The sequence below is a fragment of the Nuphar pumila genome, chromosome 8 (genome assembly GCF_984573655.1).
Source record: "Nuphar pumila chromosome 8, dmNupPumi1.hap1.1, whole genome shotgun sequence".
NCBI lineage: Eukaryota > Viridiplantae > Streptophyta > Magnoliopsida > Nymphaeales > Nymphaeaceae > Nuphar > Nuphar pumila.
The window spans coordinates 3,332,251-3,353,287 of record NC_143256.1 but is presented as its reverse complement, the minus strand read 5'-3'; the positions used below and the strand labels follow the sequence as shown (position 1 = coordinate 3,353,287).

The window sequence follows — 21,037 nt, the reverse complement described above, 5'->3', positions numbered from 1 at the left end:
TAGATGAGGATGTGTCGCTCGCTCCTGACTGAACTCTTGTCGCAAGAGGGAGAGTGGTAAATGCCCCTTGCATCCTCCACCAGGATGCCCTTAAGGCATACGCAAAGAGCAAGGACCTGCACGTCTGCAATAGTAAGGCAATACCAACACATATGCAAAAGCAAGAGCCTAGCGCAAAGCGCGACAACAAAGTAAAGACTGTAAGCAGGAGTACAACACAAAACCTGTGCGCGATGCGCAACAGCAAAGTAAAGGCTGTAAACAGGAGTGCAACACAGAACCTTCGCGCGATGCGTGACGACAAAGTAAAGGACAAGGATCGCGAAACCGCTTCCTTGAGTTAAATGTATTCTCGTATAAATATATATATATTTCTATATATATATATATTTATTTAATGGTCCATTTTTAGTTAATTGAACTTAATTCAATTGTTCAAGTCTTCTGTGCAATCTTCCCCTACCTTTGGGAGTTGCAAGCTTGCTGGCGTCTGCGAGTGTAAGCGGTAGACGGCTTGGGTCGCGGAGCGCGAGCAGGATCCGTCGCATGAGCTGCAAAAGTAACTATCTTAGCAAGCTACCACCAAAAATAGAAGGTCAGGGAGACTGTCGTCGTCCTGACGTAAAGGAAGCAGAGGCAGGGGCATCGTGCCCTTGCGCACCTGCTATAAACGCAAGAAGCAGGGGCAGGGGCTGCGAGCCCCTGTTGACTTGCCGTCGGCGGACTTCGAGGAGGCAGGGGGTTGCACCCCTGCCCGAAGAAGACAACGAGGGAGGCTTCACCCTGCCTGCCATGAGAGCAAGGAGGCGAGACCCTTTCCTGCAAGCCACAAAGGGGGAGGCAGGAGGCCGCACCCTGCCTGGCGAATATGCAAAGAGGGCTAGGGGACTCGGTCCTCTGCCATCTCTGCAAAAAGGGCAGCGACGACAACCTTGTTCCGTCCTGTAAAAAGAAACAAGGATATGGGATGAGCCCCTGCTTGCCAAGCAGAAACAGAATACAGGGAGGGCTCAACCCTCCCCCGAACAATAGAGGGAGGAAGGGGGTCTCGGCCCCCCCTTCCCAGCGAAACACGGAAACAGGGAGGGGATTCGCCCCTTCCCTGCGCAATAAACAAGCAGGGAGGGGCTCAACCCCTCCCCCTGTATAAAAGACAAGCAGGGAGGGTCTTGACCCCTCCCCTAACATCAAGGGACCGAGGAGGGGGCTCGACCCCTCCTCCTGCATATTACGAAAGCAGAGGGGGGTTGAACCCTCCCCTGCATAGCACGTAGGCAGGGAGGGCTCGAACCCTTCCCTGCAACAAACAGAGGTAGGGAGGGTCGAACCCTCCCCTGCACGACCAAAAAGGAGACAGGGAGGGATCAACCCTCCCTGTGAAAAAAGAAGGGACAAGGAGGACTTGACCCTCCCTATGACCAAGAAGAGACAGGGAGGGGTCTCGACCCTTCTTGTGAACACAAAAGGGCAGGCAGGGGCCCCAAAACCCCCTGCCAGAACCCTTCTCACAGGCGGCAGGGGTTTTACCCCTGCCGACCTGTCGGCTAAGTGGCAGGGGCTCGACCCCTGCCGACTTACCTGCACAAGAGGCTGGTAGGGGAGGCGGGGCTTGCCACCCTGCCGTCCAAGGCACGAGCAACCCCTCCCCTGAAGCCCTACGCCCAAGAAAAGAAGCGATGCAGGCGACAACCCTGCCGCCTGCCGAAAAGAAGAGGTGGGAAAATGAGGGGGACGAAGAGGAGAGAAGGAGAAAGAGAATTGTACCTGGGGGCTGCCGGCATCAGCGACGACGTCGACGGAGGGAACGAAGGTAGTCGACGGCGGCAACAACGGAGGGGGGTATCCGGCGAGAAGAGGGAGCTCCTACGTCGGGGGCTCCTCTGGGGAGGCTGTCGGAAGGTGCTTGTCGGAAGGGGGGGCGTCAGCGGCGATGCTCAGCAACGCAGAGAGGGAGTCGATCGGGGGAGACGGACCGAGAGAGGAAGAAGGGGGGCAGGGGTTCTCTTTGAAACCTCTACATCACTGTCTTCAAAAGACACGGGAGGCGGTGCCTCCCTTTCGGGTCCGGGTCCGACCCGAATCCAAACTTACTTTTTTTTTTCGGTTTATTACATCCTACCCTCCTTAAAAGAATTTCGTCCGCGAAATTACCTTGGCCTATATTAGTAAAAATACAAGTCAGGGAATTTTTCCCTAATATTTGACCATTCGTAAGCCGAATCTTTGTTCGAGTTCCTTGCCATCCTTGGAGTAAACAAGGAATACCCAAGATCAAAATCTCAGGAAGCTCGAAAAAGAAGCAAAAAACATCTGTACTATTCATGCGTAACATGAGTAGTTTACAAAACCCAGCAATGCTGGTACATAAGCATAACATGTCAAGCCATTTAGCTTAACAACGCTAAAAACATCTATAAAATAAGAAAATTTGTATACTTACAGCGCGATGCAGATGCTCAATGGTCAAGAATCCTTACTTCCCTTAGCTCTGATACCAAGTTGTAACGCCCCAAATTTCAAACTTAAGAACCTTTTCAGAAAAACAGGCAAGCGACTAGAAATATCTCTTTCCTTTAGAGTTTGATTATGAAATCAGCGAAAGATTCTTCTTTTAATAAATCATAAGGCAAGCTGACAACTTTGGGCACGTTAGCTAAAAGAACCAAAACTCACAAGATTCGGATATCCCAAGGCAGTTGGAGGGGGCATATTAAAAATAAATGTTTCATGTTTAGGATGTTTGAGTCATTCCAGTTTATTTTGTATGTTATATATCTAAGGATATTTTAACTTTGGCCCAAGTATTTAATAATAGGGTTATGTACAGAAACATACTTAGTTTTTTTTCTTATTATTCAGATTCATACCTAAAAAAAGTTACAGTTCAAAAACATACCTAGTTTTATCTTCACTTATCCAAATTCATACCTATAGTGACAATCTTTCTTGTAACCATAGTTAACTATTATTAAATTTCAAATTATTCCAAATTTATCCTTATTAAGTTTTCTTCTCTTTAGCCATTTACTCATTAACCTCTCTCTCTCTCTGCATGCGGAAAACTATCTTTGCTGCTAAATTGAAACAACGTAGAATGATGTGCATTTTGAATGATGGGCAACCATGGTGAGAAAATAACACTAAGGTGGCTATGTAGATATGCTCGATTCTTTAGATCTTCTAATAATCTGTACCGAACTTTGCCTATATCTGTCTGGCAGCTGGCTGCTCTCATTGATGCTTTTTGTTCGTGGGTTGCAGTTTCTCATTGGTTGGCTTGACATTCTGATGTTCAAGTCATTTCTTCATTTTCTTGGATTGTTGCTAGCCTCTTATTGTATATGGTGGTTTATTTATTTGAGAGATCTGAAGAGAGAGTATCTTCCATAGATGGCCTGTGCAATGCTGGTAATTGTAAAATGGATGGCTGTGCAATGGTTGGGAGATGGGTTGCCCCTGATTAAATATGTAAAAGAAATGAAGTGGGAAAAAGATGAAAGTTGTTGATTTTGATTGTGAAGGATAAATTTGGCTTTTTAAACAAGGCTAAAATAAAATGTTTGAGTGAAAAAAACGTAACTGCCAGCTTTGGCACCAACCACAGATGATTTTGATTATCCGTAAAATAACTTAGGTGTACATTTGAATTACCACATTTTTTGGGTATGAATTTGAATCATTAAAAAAAAATCCAAGTATGAATTTGTAAATAACCCTTAATATATTGCAACCTCTCTTTTTTTCCTTTTCTCCTTCTTTCTTCTGTCCTTTGGCTCTCTTGTTTTAATCTTGCAGGGCATGCATCTTGAGGCATTTGACAATATAAAATGTCCACAATAATGATTGATGTATCTCGCGAAGGCTTAGCACCTTTTTCACTAAGGGTACACTTTTTGGCCCACACATCCTAGCTCACATGACCTGTGAATGCTGCGAGATAAACCAATGCAATCAAATCCATATCTGGTTTGGTCAATGCTAGTCATTACATTCAGACATGACCGAAGATCAAGATTGATTCCACCACTACATTTGTATGTGGTATGCATGTGTGGTTGTTTTTTCTCGTGTCCATCTGCATGTGTGCTTGCCTGAGCGCATGTGTACACATGTATATGTATGTTTTGTTTTAATAGATGGGGTGGCTTAGGCTATTACATAGGCATTTCTCTTCAAGCCTACTTTTTCTTGTGCTCATGTTTTTCTTTGGGATTTATGTTTAGTTTCCTTGTTGAAAAATCTATTGTGTTTTCGCAATAGATGCTATGGCTTAGGCTTCTATGTAAGCATTTCTCATGAGACACTTTTGGGTATTGAAACATTTTGGGGTAATATTTTCCATTTTCTTTGCTCAAGATTTGATGTATTTTGTTGTAGATAACGACAGCAGCTTGTTGGTTTAAGGGTCTGCTAACAAATTTTGTTACTTATTTGACAGTTATGGGATCTTTGGAGCATTCTTTATCAAGCTTGTTGGTTGATGGTTCTGTTAGGGCAGATGGAGAAAGCTCTCATCCTGTTGCAGATCGACAAGATTTTGGTGCAATTAGTACTGAAAATGTTGGCACAGGTGGAGGTTCCGGTGGGTCAATCATTTTGTTTTTGCGGACATTGACCCTTGGAGAGATGTCCACAGTTTCAAGTGTCGGTGGGCATGGTGGTCACACTGGAGGAGGAGGTGGTGGTGGGGGAAGAATCCATTTTCATTGGTCTGACATTCCTACGGGTGATGAATATCTTCCAGTAGCAAGTGTTAATGGAGAAATAACTACGAGGTTTGCATCTCTCTCTATATTTTTCAATTTCTGTCAAATGATATTGTTTCCTGCATATTTATGCTGCTAGGTAGATTTTCTGATATTGGACACTTAAATTGTTATTGAATTCTTTATTAGACCTGAAAAGGACATTATTTATTGTTTATGTCAAAACTCAATGTTTATTGTATGATATTTTCTGCAAGTTAATTAATATGGAAAAGATGCTTGGTTTCAATTTTATCATTTTCTTTGAACAAACTGTTGAAGGGCATGTCTCCATGTATTGACTTTTGCCGCAGTTGATATGTAATTTTTTTGGCAGCTCTCAAGCAATCAAGAATCTTGTGCCTATAGATTTTCAAGTCTTTGTCTGGTCTGCCTATGTGGCTGTAAAATCTGAAATACACCAGTGTTGAATCTTTTCTTTTCTTTTCTTTTTTGTTTTTCCCCGTTGAACCTCTCAAATGAAGGTAGTTTTTTCAGTAATGGAATTGTCAGCTACGTGGTGAGTTTATCCATGAACTACAGTCAACAATCATTGCTAGTTGGAAGCATTAGGCATGGCCTAGGTGAGAGCAACTGCGTGTAACCTAGGAGCCCACAAAAAGTATGATAACTTGAGATGAAATAAAAAATATAGAAATGCAAGAACATAAGATATATGTGTGTGCATTAAATTCTTTATTTATTTATTTAATGTTTAGGTGCCTCTCTCCTGGACCCTTGACGAGGCACCTAGCATTGCTAGAGACTAGAACATTGCCTAGGTAGCCTAGGTGCCTAGATGAGCACCTAGCTGTCGCATGGGTACTCCACAACATCTCTTGTACTTGTATTGACATGGCTGGGTGTAACGACCCCAATTCATACCTCTTGAAAATGCATATTTTTTTTAACATTATTGCGGAAACATTCCCAGAGACCCGAGGCCTTTACATTTTCACTCACCATTGGATAACCCAACCAACCACAAGAGATCTTACATTTATCATCCATACCAAACCAAATCAAACTTTTATTGAATAATAAATGATAGTCTCGAGACAATTACATGAGGAAATTCAGAGTGCATAAACAATTGAATGCAAAAACAAAATAAAGAAAAATAGAGCCACTGTGTCCATCTATAAAGCGGTCTAGCAAACGTGCATCACTCGTAGCTCTCTCAGAAGCAAGTCACTTCATTAATCTTCTGCGATTGCGAAAAACCACATAAATAGGGTGTCAGAAATTTGATGAATTCTGTGTACGAATCCCTCTAATAAATTAAATGAGAATAAAAAATACAGATAAGAATTCATGCAGTATTTTAGAGGTATGCAATTATGACAAATTCGTAATTCGATTAAGCATTCATGCATTAAAGACAATTATTAAGCATGAGAGAACATTTAATAAGTAACAAAGATCACAATTTAAGCATTGCAATCATTTAACATGCATTAGAGAATAACATTATGTATTCGTCAATATTTAACAGTTAAAGGAACAGGTAAACATGTATGATCTAATGCATAGCAGGAATATGCATGACTTCAGTGCAATGCATGAGTAAATTTTTACCTCTTATTAATTTTTTTATATGCATGGTCCTATTAAATGCACACAATTCTATGTCACATGGGTGCGGTTGCGAGTGCGGGGGTGCGACACTTTCAAAAACCTTCGGTACAGGGGTGCGACTGGGCAAAAATGTAAATATATATATATATATATATATAATTTTGAAGTTTTAACATATAACATTGTCATAATTTAACATTTGTCATAATATCATTCATCATGCATGCAATATATCAACCTAAATATCAATCAAATAAGTAAAGCAATTACATAAATCAACCTAAATATCAATCAAATAAGCAGAAAAAAATTAAAAAGAACTAAATTACATACCAAAAGTATATCCTACAATGTATATGACAATGAAGTAATAGATCTTAATAATTTTCTTCATCATCATCAAATGCATCATTAAAAAGAATACTGGGCTCAACTAAATCCATGTTTGTCATGTTGAAATCATGCTCTCCCTCAAAGTCACAGTCTTCTGGATTTACATCCCAAAATTTAGATGTTCCTTGTCTGCATTACAAACCCAATTTGAAAATGTTAAATACAATACAAGTATATTTAAATGAAAACTAAGAAATAATCAAATAACTAAGAGAGCAAATTAATACTTGTATTCATCATTGGTTCACGAAAGTAATCGAAGATTTGAATGAACATATACTAAATCCTCTGCATGTTTGCTGGTGAGTTTGTTTCTCTTCATGTTGTGAATTTGAGAATATGTGCTCTAATTTCTTTCACAACAAGATGAACTAGCAGGCTGCGATAGCAATCTTAACGCAAGATGTTGGAGAAGAGGTGTTTCTGATCCAAATGTTGACCACCATGTGATAGGATCTATATTATCCTCCTTTCTCGTGAATAATGCCGGTCTATATAATCTCGAAGATGAAATTTTTTTAAACTCTTGTGTGACTTGATGTAGAAGATATGTTTCTGGAAAAAGTCTTGTCATACATATTTCTATGTCTTGATAGCTCCGGATCTAAATTTGGAGGGAGACTACCAATACCACCTGCCCGCCACTTATTTGCATAATATTTTGGATTAAGAGAATGTGCCATGCAATGCAAATGAGTGTGCTCTTATCCCATCTTCTGACTAAAATTGAATGAATATGGTTAAAAAATTCTGAATCATCCAATGCAGGATTTTTTTCTTCATGCTTCAAAACTATAACTTTTATTTTTTCAATCATATTATCCCACATTTCATAAACGCTGTGAAGCATGAGCTCATTCATATCAACTTCTCTTAACATTTCTCAAATATGTTGCGTAAATTAAAGGAAGTATACTACTCTGTCCCAAAACTCATCATCAAGAATGAATTTCTTAATTTCTTGAGCCTTGATATCATCATCAACACGATAGAATGTCCAATTTTCATCAGTTATCATGTTAATCAAAGCATTCTTCACTTTTTTAATCCTCTTCACCATCACAATGATGGACGCAAAACATTAGCACGATGGTGGTTAACAACAAAATTTCTAATGCTTTTGACATTTCTTTCTAAATCTTCAATCCATGAACATAAAGCATATGCTTGTGAATTTTCTTCTTCTTTGGGGTTGCAGATGCTCTTTAGGGTCAGATTTAAGCTGTGTGCTATACAGGGAGTCTAAAAAATATGAGGGTACTTACTCTCCAAACTCAACGCTGCACTTTTACAAACTGGAGCGTTGTCTGTAATGATTTGTACCACTTTCTGATCACCCACTTCTTTTATGACTTCTATAAACAACCCCTTCAAATACTCTGCATTTTTATATTCCCCAGATGCATCATCTACTTTCAAGAATATTGGGCCACTAAGCGAACAAGCAATGAACTTGATCAATGAACGCCTTTGAATATTTGTCCATTCATCAGAAACAATAGAAACTCAATTTTGCTCCCATGAATATTTTTTAATCTCCAGCAACCTCTCCACATTTGCCCTCTCTTCTACAAGAAGTGTGGTTCGTATTTTTTCTGAGCTTGGAGGCACATAGCCACTCAAATTACAATTTGCCAAATATGTTACTAAATCCTTCAAATAAGGATTTCTAGCCACATTAAATGAGAGTGAACTAGAATAAAAATACCTCCTTACTTTTCTATCTATATCCTCCCTTCCATATGTATTGAATGATGCTTGTATCGTTCCTCTACCTCTTACATTGACTTTTTTTTTCAGCATCTTCTTGGTGACTTCCAAATAAACACTAATTGCACAAGAATCACTCATTGTCTTTCTCTTCTCATATTCTTGTATTTTCTTGTATTGTCTTCACATTGCCTCGTCAACTTTTCTGCATCCTGAAATGCCATGTCCTAGTATCTTCAACAAATGAGCCTTCACTCTTGTGTAAGACCCAACAAAATCTCTTTCACAGAGCTTGCATCAAAATCTCTTGTTTCCTACACCTCCTTCTCCAGTTTTTGCAAGCTTATCTACATGTACCCATAGTGGCCCTACATCATCACTTCCACTACAACTATAAACAAAACTAGCAGCAGAACTCACATATGGGGATAAAGATGACACAAGTCCTTTCCCTTTATCCGTCATTTTTGTCCTGAAAACACAAAAAAAGTATATTAAAATCAATTATGCAGACAATCAAGATTTATAATATCGAGTCCAATGATGAGTGGTGAAGCCTGATTCAGAGTTTTTGCCCTTACTAGGGGGTTCGGGGGCTCCCCCCTCGGCACAGGTTCTGCTGTGCGTTCAACGGGCGGGGGTTCAGGGGGGGCCGCCCCTGACGGGGGGTCGTAGGGGGGCAACACCCCCCGAAAGAAATTTTTTCTTGGGAGGGGCTCAGCCCCTCCCCTGAAATCAGAGGGAGAAGGGTGGGGGGCTCGGCCCCTCCCCTGCCGAAAACAGGGAGGGGCTCGGCCCCTCCCCTGAAATCAGAGGGAGCAGAGTGGGGGGCTCGGCCCCCTCCACTGCCGAAAACAGGGAGGGGCTCGGCCCCTCCCCTGAAATCAGAGGGAGCAGGGAGGGCCCCTCCCATGCCGATCCAACAAGAGAGCAAGAGGGAGCAAGGGTGGCTCAACCCCTCCCCTGCCGACCCAATAAGAGAGCGAGGGGGAGAAAGGAGGGGGACTTGACCCCTCCCCTGCCGTCCCAACAAGTGAGCGAGGGGGAGTAGGGGGGGGGTCGACCCCTCCCCTATCGACCCAACAAGAGAGCGAGGGGGAGCAAGGAAGGGGGCTCGGCCCCTCCCCTGCCGACCCAACAAGAGAGCGAGAGGGAGCAGGGGGCCTCCACCCCTCCCCTGTCGACCCAACAAGCGAGAGAGAGAGAGCGAGAGGGTACCTGCAACGAGGGAGAGGAGGTGGCGTCGGGCTCCCCTGCGAGACGTCGGGAGGAGAGGAGGCGAGCGAGAGGAGAGGATTAGGGCAAATTTTTTTTGCCCTAATCCTCTTTCGCTGTCCCTTTTTATTGGGCATCAAGATTTTTTTTACGTTAAAAAAATGGACAAAAATGACCCTGGGAGCGTTGATCGCACCTAGAGTCTTGTTGACTACACCGGGTGCCTCACGCGCACCCGCGTCGCGTCACGTCGACGCGGTTGCGGTACCTGCTTTGCCGAGTCCCTATTACTTAGACACAATTTAAGTTTTTCTTTTTAATTACCATTCCCTGCGGATACACCAAACATGTAAAATCTCCGAGGTCAAGTTAGGTTCCCATAGTAGCTTAACATAACATTCATATTTTAGTATTGGGTTCTAAACTTAGCTCTCGACCAAAACAACCTTCGAAACATTAGAGCACCTTTCTAATGTCGGAGACACTAAGGACCACCTATCCACAAGTGCCACTTTTCTTGGTATACCAAAACAACAACTGTGTCTACACATCACCTCCAGGCAAAGTGGCAGAATCTCTCTAAAACCGTGGCTAGGAGAAAGAACCTCAATATCGGGTTTAGGGGTAATCAAATAATGCACACGGAGTTTTTGTATCCTCGTGGTCTTCCAAAACCGAAACTCCAAGAGTCCCGTACTCCCGACGAGACATCTTAGAAAGTACATTACACAGTTCTTTTATTTTTATTAGATTATTATCATCACATTTCTTTAATTTGCAATTCGGCGTGCAAACAAAAGAAACAACTCGCATCTACCCCTGCGAGAGGCATCAGAGGACTCTCGTCTTTCGAAACACATAGAACAATGCAATACAATGCAATAAAAATAAATGTGATTTTTGCGATGCATTTAACAGTAAATAAAGAAGGAGCTGTAAAAGTATTTTCAACAAGATACTAAAGTCAAAGGAACGATATAAATGTGCAAGCATACACACACCAAGAACACTTGGAACACTTGTGCACCAAAAGCACAAAATACGAAATCACAAAAGTGCAAATGCACTCATAAGTTTTATAAACACTAAAATGGTTGGGCAATAAATCCCAACAACCACTACTAAATACAAGAGAGAGTGCCCATATTTATAGGGCTAAAGGAGACCTTGGAAGGGGCTCCACATAGTCGTTGGAGCCCCTCCAACGGTCACAAATGTGACCGTTGGAGGGGTCCAACGACTAGTGTGTTGGGCCCCTCCCAAGGTAGGTATAAGGCATTTATTAAATGAAAAAAGAAAAATAAAAAGAGAAAAAAAAATTACAAAACATATTCAAAAAAGAATGTGTAAAAATGTCTAAACTACCCCTAAGACTAAAGATAGAATTATATATATATTTTACATATATAATAGGTAGATACATATACATATATTATATATATGTATATGTATTACCTTATATATGTAAAATATATATACGAAGTTACAAGATTGAATTACATAATTTAACACCCCCCCTCAAACTTAGGGTAGGATGACCGATAGTTTGCCAAGAAGGAAGTTGAACCGCGGAGCACACAAGGCTTTGGTAAAGAAGTCTGCCAACTGATATTCGGACGTAACATAAGGAAGATCAATGACTCCTCGGAGATATGCTTCGCGAACGTAGTGACAGTCCATTTCAATGTGTTTGGTCCGCTCATGGAATGTGTGGTTTTTCGCAATGTAAATTGCGCTCTTGTTGTCGCAACACAGATTGGTGGGCCCTTCTATTGTGACTCCCATGTCTTCAAGCAGTTGATGAATCCAAACAATCTCCATGGTAGTAGTTGCCATGGCACGATATTCAGCTTCTGTTGAGGAGAGTGACACCTTTTGTTGCTTCTTGCATCTCCATGAAATCAGTGAGTCACCTAAGAATACACAAAAATCAGTGGTGGAGTGACGGTTATTTGGGTCACCTCCCCAATCAGAATCAGTATAAGCGATTAATTTTAAATCGGAAGAAGATGACAGAAAAACTCCCTTGTTTAGAGTACCCTTTATGTATCTTACGACTCGTAAGATGGCACTCATGTGAACGGATGTAGGCGCATGCTGAAACTGACTTGCAGTATGGACTGCATGGGATATATCTGGTCTGGTAATACTCAGATACATCAGAGATCCTACAAGCTGTCTGTAGGGTGTAGGATCCAAAAGTGGAACCCCATCATCAATTTTCATCTTTGCTCCTACTACCGCAGGAGTTTCGCAAAACTTCTCATCCGTAATACCTGACCTGTCAATGATCTCAGATGCAAGCTTAGTTTGAGATAAGAAATATCCTCTAAGAGAGTATGCTACTTCAATTCCCCAAAAATAAGTTAGAAAACCCAAGTCAGACATTTCAAATTTATCTTTTAAGATAGATTTTATACTCTTAACCCCGTTAGAGTCACTCCCAGTGATGAGCATGTCATCAACATACAGAAGTAAAATAACAATCCCTATATTGGATTTTCTAACAAATAGAGCAGTGTCAGTAAAACAAGAGGAAAAACCATTCTCAATCATAACAGAGTTAAATCTATCATACCAAGCCTTGGGGGCTTGTTTTAGTCCATAGAGAGCTTTTTGAAGACGAAGTACCGTTCCCTTAGGAGCCTCCATTCCAGGAGGAACATCCATATAAACTTCTTCACTTAAATCACCATTTAAAAAGACATTTTTAACATCCATTTGATAGATGTTCCATTTGTTGATAGAGGCAACGATTATCAGGCATCGGACAGTGACCATACGGGCTACAGGAGCAAAAGTTTCTTCATAGTCAATACCATATTCTTGACTATATCCTTTTGCAACCAAGCGAGCTTTATACCTTTCAAGGGATCCATCACTTTTAGTTTTTACTTTAAAAACCCATCTGCATCCTATTGTTTTCTTACCTTTAGGAAGATGTTGAAACTCCCAAGTTTTGGCTCTTCTCAGAGCCTCAAGTTCACTGTCCATTGCATTAATCCATTCAGGGCACTTTCGTGTTTCTTCAAAGTTTCTAGGTTCTATATAGGAGTGAATGGCACTAAGGCAGACTCTATATCTTGGTGAAAAAGAGTCATAGGAGATGAACCTAGAAGGAGGCCTTCTACTTCTTTCGGTTCTACGAGGGATTATTTCATTCTGTGAACCACTGGGACTGGCATTACTATATCTGTCAAGAGCACTCCTAAAGTTGTTTTGATCTCTATGAGTATAGGTGATAGGGTCTCTAGGTAAGTCAATATGTTGATGTGACGAAGAAGGCAAGGAGGAGTTTTCCTCGGTTTCAAATTCATTTGGGTTACTTTGATCTGACTCATTATCACTAGTATCATCGTCTTTATTCAGTAAATCGAATAAAAAGGAGTAATCCATATTTTTATTTTGAGGGTTACTATGTTCGAACCCACTAACATTTTCCAAAAAACTCACATTTCTGGAAACATACAATTTGTCACTTTTGATATCATAACAACGAAACCCCTTTTGGGTTTCGGAATAGCCAAGAAAGGCACAAGGAATGGCTTTAGGAGAAAGTTTGTCATTCTTATCAGTAAGAACAAAACATTTACACCCAAAGACCCTTAACCTGCTATAATCAGGTTCCTTATCGTACAGTTTTTCAAAGGGAGAAATTTTGTTTAAATTCTTCGATGGGAGTCTGTTTATGAGATAGACAGAAGTAAGGGCTGCCTCAGCCCAGAGATTTTTTGGAATGTTTTGAGAAATGAGTAAAGTCCTGGTTGTTTCAATGATGTGCCTGTGCTTTCGTTCGCCTAACCCATTTTGTTGAGGGGTTTTCGGACAAGATTTTTGGTGAAGAATACCAAAGTTTTCAAGATAACTTTTAAATTCATTTGAAAGGTATTCTCCTCCAGAGTCAGACCTAAAAATTTTTAAACATCCATTGAATTGATTTGAAATCATTGTGTGAAAACTTTTAAAGGTTGAGAAAACTTCATGTTTATGTTTAAGGAAATAAATCCAACAAAACCTAGTGTAGTCATCTACAAAGATCACATAATATGAAAATCCTCCTTCAGACATTACCGGAGCCGGTCCCCATACATCGGAATGGACAATTTCAAATGGTTTTGTCGTGAACATGGATCTTTGAGGAAAATGCAAACATTTCATTTTCCCAAGAATGCATTCATTACACAAAAAGTCACTTTTACAAAGATGTTTAACAAAAGGTAAATAATAGATTTTAACAATATTGGGATGACCCAATCTCTTATGCCATATATGAATGTCTTTGTTTTGGACGACGTTGCAAAATTGACTCTTAGGAACTTGAAGAAAATCTACGTAGTAGAGGTCTCCTCTTCTAGAGCCTTCCCCAATCAATCTTCCGGACTGGCGATCCTGTATCCAACATTTATTAGAAGAGAATTTTATATCGCAACGATGGTCCGAGAGTTGGGAGACGGAAAGAAGATTTAAGTTAAGGTTTGGGATAAAACGAATTTTTGGAACAAAGAAGTCTTGTTTTTCAAAATTACCTACTCCTTTAATCTCAAGAGATGTTCCGTCCGCGGTTGATACAAAAGATGGAAAAAAATTTTTAGAGAAATTTAAAAGAGAGCAAGAGCTAGGGGTCATGTGAAAGGATGCCCCGGAATCTAAAAGCCAAGATGTCTTACCGGGGGAAGAGGATGACATAGCGGCTCCGGAAGTGCCTCCCTTGAGAAGAGGTTGGAGTGCTTCTACAATTTGTTGAAGAGAAAGAGACTCATTTGATGAAGAAGGTCGTTCTTCAACTTGGGATGCCATAGCCGTTGCAATCAATTTCTTCCATTTAGGACACAAAGGTTTGATATGTCCGGGTTCTTTACAATAGTAGCAAGTCACTTTGCTATAGTCTCTTTTGCCATATCGATCATTTCCTCGTTGACCTTGATTCTTGAAATGAGGAGGTCTATAGGTTTTCATGTTGTTTCCCGGTCTTGACACGGCATTAGCCATTTCACCATCTTCTTGAGTAGAGGAAGCAACAAGAATGCTAGAATTATTTTTGCCAATCCCCATACGGGTTTCTTCACCACTTAGCTTGGTGATAACATCTTCAAGCGAGGGAGATGTGAAAGTGGAGAGAAGAGAGGACCGAACTTGTTCAAATTCGGGTCTAAGGCCATTTAAAAAATTGAAGAACCGGTCTTCCTCAAGTTGTTTGTGCCTTAATTCGATTGCCTAACCACTCCACTTAGGTTCAAGAATTGCGAGTTCGTCCCAAATAGCGGATAATTCGGCAAAGTACTCCCGAATGGTCATGTCATTTTGTTGGAGAGTCAAAGCCCTCTTTTGGAGAGAGTATTTGTGGGATAAATCTCTTGAGGTGTACATTTTCTCAAGATATACCCAAGCTTCGGAAGCCCTTTTAAATTTGATGATGTTGGCATTTATCTTGGTCTCAACGGATGAGAAAATCCAAGATAAGATCTTGAAGTTCTTCATTTCCCAATCATCATGTTTTTTAGAATACTCTTCAAGGGCCTTTTGTCTTTCATCCCCTTCGAGGATCTTGATATGCCCTCCTTCAACAATTGTAATTTTAGGTTCCGGTTCCGGTATGGATCCATGGACGTAACCCCAAAGGCCCTTTCCTTTAATATGAACTTCCATATTACCGGCCCAAACATGATAGTTTGAGCCATTAAGCTTAAACCCAAGAGAGAAATGGGAGTCTTTTTCACCCATTAGAGAGGAAAGAAGCCAAGGAATAATACGTACCTCAATTACTTTTCGCGTCTTCCTTGATACGAGAGACTCCTAAAATATTGCTCGAAGAAGGTGATCCTCTTTGATTTCAAAAAACTTGAAGGCACGCTTTTCGAGGAATGCTAGAGAGGGCGAATCGCAATTCTCCTTTTTCAACGAGGCTCTGATACCATGTAAAAGTATCTTCAACAAGATACTAAAGTCAAAGGAACGATATAAATGTGCAAGCATACACACACCAAGAACACTTGGAACACTTGTGCACCAAAAGCACAAAATACGAAATCACAAAAGTGCAAATGCACTCATAAGTTTTATAAACTCTAAAATGGTTGGGCAATAAATCCCAACAACCACTACTAAATACAAGAGAGAGTGCCCATATTTATAGGGCTAAAGGAGACCTTGGAAGGGGCTCCACATAGTCGTTGGAGCCCCTCCAACGGTCACAAATGTGACCGTTGGAGGGGTCCAACGACTAGTGTGTTGGGCCCCTCCCAAGGTAGGTACAAGGCATTTTTTAAATGAAAAAAGAAAAATAAAAAGGAAAAAAGAAATTACAAAACATATTCGAAAAAGAATGTGTAAAAATGTCTAAACTACCCTTAAGACTAAAGATAGAATTATATATATATTTTACATATATAATAGGTAGATACATATACATATATTATATATATGTATATGTATTACCTTATATATGTAAAATATATATACAAAGTTACAAGATTGAATTACATAATTTAACAGGAGCATCTAGTGCTCAAGGCTCTCCAGGCCTGCGATGATCCCCTTGTATCATCGATGCACCATCTGCGAAAACCAAAACAATATGCCATTTACGACACAAATTACATGTTCCAAATGCACATTCATATATGCAAACCTTTATCATGCGTATGAAACAAAAATATTCATAAGCATGTATTTACTTAATTCATATGCAACTATGTCAAGTGCATTCTTTCATTTACATATACGTATCCATGCCAATGCATATGTCCTTTGAATGTATGTGCTCATGTAAATACATATTCCCATCAAGTGTGCATATTCATGTCAATAACGTAACCTCACAAAATCAATGCATGTTCTCATTACATTCTGCACATACTTAGCCAATGCATGTTTTAATTACACTCGTCCTAAACATGACAATACATGTTCTCGTGAATTTCTATATAAACCTAGCAAATGCATGTGCTAATTAAATTTTGCATAAACATATAATTGCATATCCTCATTAAATTCTGCAACCATGACAATACATGTTCTCATTAAATTTTGCATAAACATGCCATTGCATGCTTGTATTAAATTCTGCATCAGTATATCAAACAGACTTCTTTCTTATGGACAGTATAGTCAAGTCCGAAGCATGCATATTGCATACTTTCACCGTAAGCAACACTTTTGCCACAGTCTACTGCCATTCAGGCTGAGAAGCAGTTTCGTGACAGGTGCTAGCTCAACAAAAGAATTAATGAAACACAAAAGAATCATATGTCTGAAGTTCTGAACTTTGAAGTGCTCTCTAACTTCAATCTTCTCTTAAAAAGGAATGAAAAATTGAAGTGTCAGTCTCTTACCAGTTTTTTTTTTAAACATACACGTATGCATATACCTATATCTGTAAAATATATATATATATATATATATATATATATATATATATATATATATATATATATATATATATTTTATACGATTGCGTGCAGCCCCTACTCGGCTGGGAGTCAGGGTAACCCTGCACAACTTTTTTTTCTGAAAACCATATACATCTCTCAATCATTGCTAATTTATGTACACATAGTCATAACCTACTGCAGGAATATACAAGGTCCAGGACAAAGTGACTGCATCAAATGATGCAACGGTGCCTCCCTTAAGAAAACCTTTAAACAGTAAGCCTCTAACAAACAGTTTATTTGTCAGTTCGAGAACACTAAACCTTAGATTCAGATTAGAGCAGTTATGAGGATGGGGCATAATAACCATGATCTTCTTTGTAAAGGTTGAAAGATTTCAATACCATTTATTCATGGCCATCATGCAAACTCACCTGAAGACCGACCTTTATATTCATAACTCCTAGAATCATTCACTGCAAAAAGACCAAACTTAATTTACAACATGGGTGTGGCAGACCAATTCTAATCAGAAAAGTCAAATATGAACAAGGAGCTCAACTTCCTTACTAGGCTATTCCTGTAATTTCAGATCTGCACACTTTTTCATCTTATAAGACACCATGAGAAGAAAGATCAAACACATATTTCTCAGCAACAATTTTGATTACAAAAGCAACAATGCAATGTTTGGAAAAATTAATTCAAACATAAGCAAACACATGAAGAAAGATTTATTTGTAGAAAAAAAAAACTACAGGTGACCTGCTACCAATACCTAAGTCATGCAAATTCCACCACACACCCAAGATCTGGACCAGATCTGCTCATGTTAAACACATGTCAGATCTGTCCAGTTCTATGTATCAATAGCACACTAAGGTGTTTGGACATGTATATGTGTACATATATGTGAAAATGCATATATGAATACAGGCTATGCAGTTTATATATATATATATATATATATATATATATATATATATATATATATATATTATAGAAAGAAAGGAAAAAAAATAGCGTCGACTGTGGATCTTAGGGTGAATGTCAACATTCACACTTTACTCACTGGATTTCACTAAAATATTCCATGAAAAGTGAATCTGATCTCTTTCTCATTCGAAATCAAGAGAGGTGAACCCTTCTTCTTTTCTTTTCCTTCTTCTCCTTCCGTCCTCTCTTTCTCTCTCTCTCTCTCTCTTTCTTCCTCTTTCTTTCTCTTTTTTCTTTCCCCTTTTATTTTTTTATTTTTATAAAGTGAGGGAGACAGGGGTGACGCCCCCCTTCTCCAGCCCTCTTTAGATGGGCTGGAGAGGGAGGGTTTCCCCCTTGGGACCCTCTCTCACCTTCCTTCTTTTTAAAAATTTCCAAACTAATTTTTTTTTGACTTTTCTAAAACTTTCCAAATTTTTTTGAAAGTCCTTCTTAAACCCTCTTAGCTCTTTTTAGGTAAGTATGAGGACCCATCTTTTGAAGCCCTAATCAGCCCTAATTACAAACTCGGAATTAATAAAAATTAAATAATTAAATTTTTTAATGAGTGTAGCTGAGATGCGTATGCTGAGATGGATGTGTGGAAATACAATAAAAGATAAGATTCGGAACAAGGAGATACGTAAGAAGGTAGGCGTTGCACCCATTGAAAATAAGATGAGAGAGAATCGTTTACGGTGGTTTGGACATATTCGGCGAAGGCCTAATGATGCTCCAGTTAGAAGGATGGAGAAATGAGAAAATATATTAGTTAAAAGAGGTCGGGGTAGGCCTAGGAAGACATGGATGGAGGTGATAGGAAAGGATATGAATGCTTTGAACCTCACCGAGGACATGGCATTGGTTAGAAATGATTGGAGGAGAAGGATTCATGTGGAAGACCCAAAATGATTTTTTTTTTTTGGTTCATATCGCCGACCCCAATTGTTTTGGGATGAAGGCGTAGTTGTTGTTGTTGTATTAATTATTAATTGTTTAAAAGCTTCCAAAAATAGTCAAATTGACTAGACATACTTTTTATACATAATTAACTCCAATTTAAAGCCCCTAGCTGAATTTAAAGCTTGTAAAAACGTTGAACATTGGATTTGGATCTGGATCCAGATCCAAAAATCCAAACCCATACCCAAAACGAAAATGGATCAAGATCTGGATAAAATCCAAATTAAAGTAGGTCTTAAATAAGATCCAAATCCATAATAATTCAGATCATATGCATCGGATCCAACCCTATCCAACTTCGGATCCGTTTCGACAAACTGCTTATTTTTTGAAAAACTGCAATTTTCGGGCCAACGAGAACTCAAATTCAGAAAAGTAAAATATTGTTGTGCTCAGAATTTCGAGACGCATCCAATGGCATATTACACGAATATTGAATTCTGCGTTTTTCCGGAAAATAACTTGAATTTCTCTTGAATTTAAAGGTAAAAAATAAAACTCTTTCTTACGCTTCGATTGGCTTGTCTCGACCTTGTAAATGAGACCTGATTCAGGCTCAGACTCAAAAACATCGGTCTAAATAACAGGGTCCAATCGATTTTTCTCTCAGACTTGGCCAAATTTTTGAAAAATCATAATTTGGCTAAGTGTGAAAAGCACGACATTACACTGGGTATGGGTGCAGTGTAAGAAAATATGTGGAAACACAAAAACACTAGCCACTTGAAGGCTTTATAAGATTACAAGCATATAAATGCACATGCACAAGTCCTCTATGGGATAATACAAAGAGCAATAAGATATTCAAGAAGTAATAAATATAGGCACTCTTATTGATAAAGGGCTTCAAAGGAGCATTGGAATACAAGGGGGGAACAACCCCTATATTTATACACAAAAAAGAGAAGGTAGGGGACCCTTGGGAGCTCCCAAGGGAGTCGTTGGGAGCTCCCCCAATGACTCTATGGTCATTTTGACCATAGAGCCCCTAGGGGTCCCCCAATATTACAAAAAGTAAAAAAATAAAAATAAAAAATAAAATAAAAAATAACTGTTTTAATAAAACAATTTATTATATGAGTGAAATGACTAAAATGCCCCTACATGGCATATACCTATATGACAAGAAAAAACCTATATATATACATACATATACATAATACATATGTGTATATATAATTCTAACACCCTCCTCAAACTTATGGTGTAAACACCAAAAGTTTGTTGAGAAGAAAAAGGAAACGTGGAGCAACAAGACGCTTAGTGAAGAAGTCCGCAAGTTGAAATTTTGAAGTGACAAAAGGCAACTCAATAGTTCCTCTCTGAATTCATCACAAATATAATGGCAGTCCATCTCGATGTGCTTGGTGCACTCATGAAAGGTGTGGTTGCTGGCAATGTAAATTGCGCTTTTATTATCACAACACATATTCAAAGAGTTGGAGATGTCAACACTCATATCCTTCAGAAGATTTCTTAACCATACAAGTTCCATAGTTGTAGTTGCCATAGCTCTGTATTTTGCTTCAGTGGAAGATAATGAGACCTTCTGTTGCTTCTTGCATCTCTAGGCAATCAGAGAATCTCCTAAAAAAACATAGAAACCAGTAGTTGAGATTCTATTATTGGGATTTGCTCTCCAATCAACATCAGTATAAGTAAATTTAAAGATGAGGATGAGGATAAAAAAAACTCTTTAGTTATGGTATTCTTGATATATCTGACAATTCAACACTCATGTGTACAATTGTTGGAGCATGCTGAAACTGACTAGGAGAGTGAACGGCATGAGCGCTATCTGGCCTGGTAATTGACAAATAAGTGGGAGATCCAATTAGCTGTCTCTAAGGTGCGGGATCGTCGAGGAGAGTCCCATCTTCAAGTCTTAATTTAACATTCACCACTTTAAGAGTTTCCATCTTCTTATCATCTGAAATGCCAGATTTAGCATACATATCTGCGACAAGTTTCATTTGAGAAAATATATACCCTCTGGGAGAGTATGCAACTTCGATTCCTAAAAAATATCTTAAAAATCCAAAGTCAGACATATCAAAATTATCTTTTAACACATTTTTAATATTACTA

General features: G+C 39.3%; 1 protein-coding gene across 1 annotated transcript in view; it reads left to right on the top strand.

Annotated features, from left to right (window-relative positions):
* Window positions 1-21,037, top strand: part of LOC149829453 (uncharacterized) — a 133,246-nt gene that overhangs the window by 66,637 nt on the left and 45,572 nt on the right. Inside the window, exon 11 of the mRNA XM_090015951.1 lies at window positions 4,439-4,775. Within this exon, the coding sequence (XP_089872077.1) occupies window positions 4,439-4,775 (337 nt within the window). The remainder of the gene's footprint in view (window positions 1-4,438; window positions 4,776-21,037) is intronic.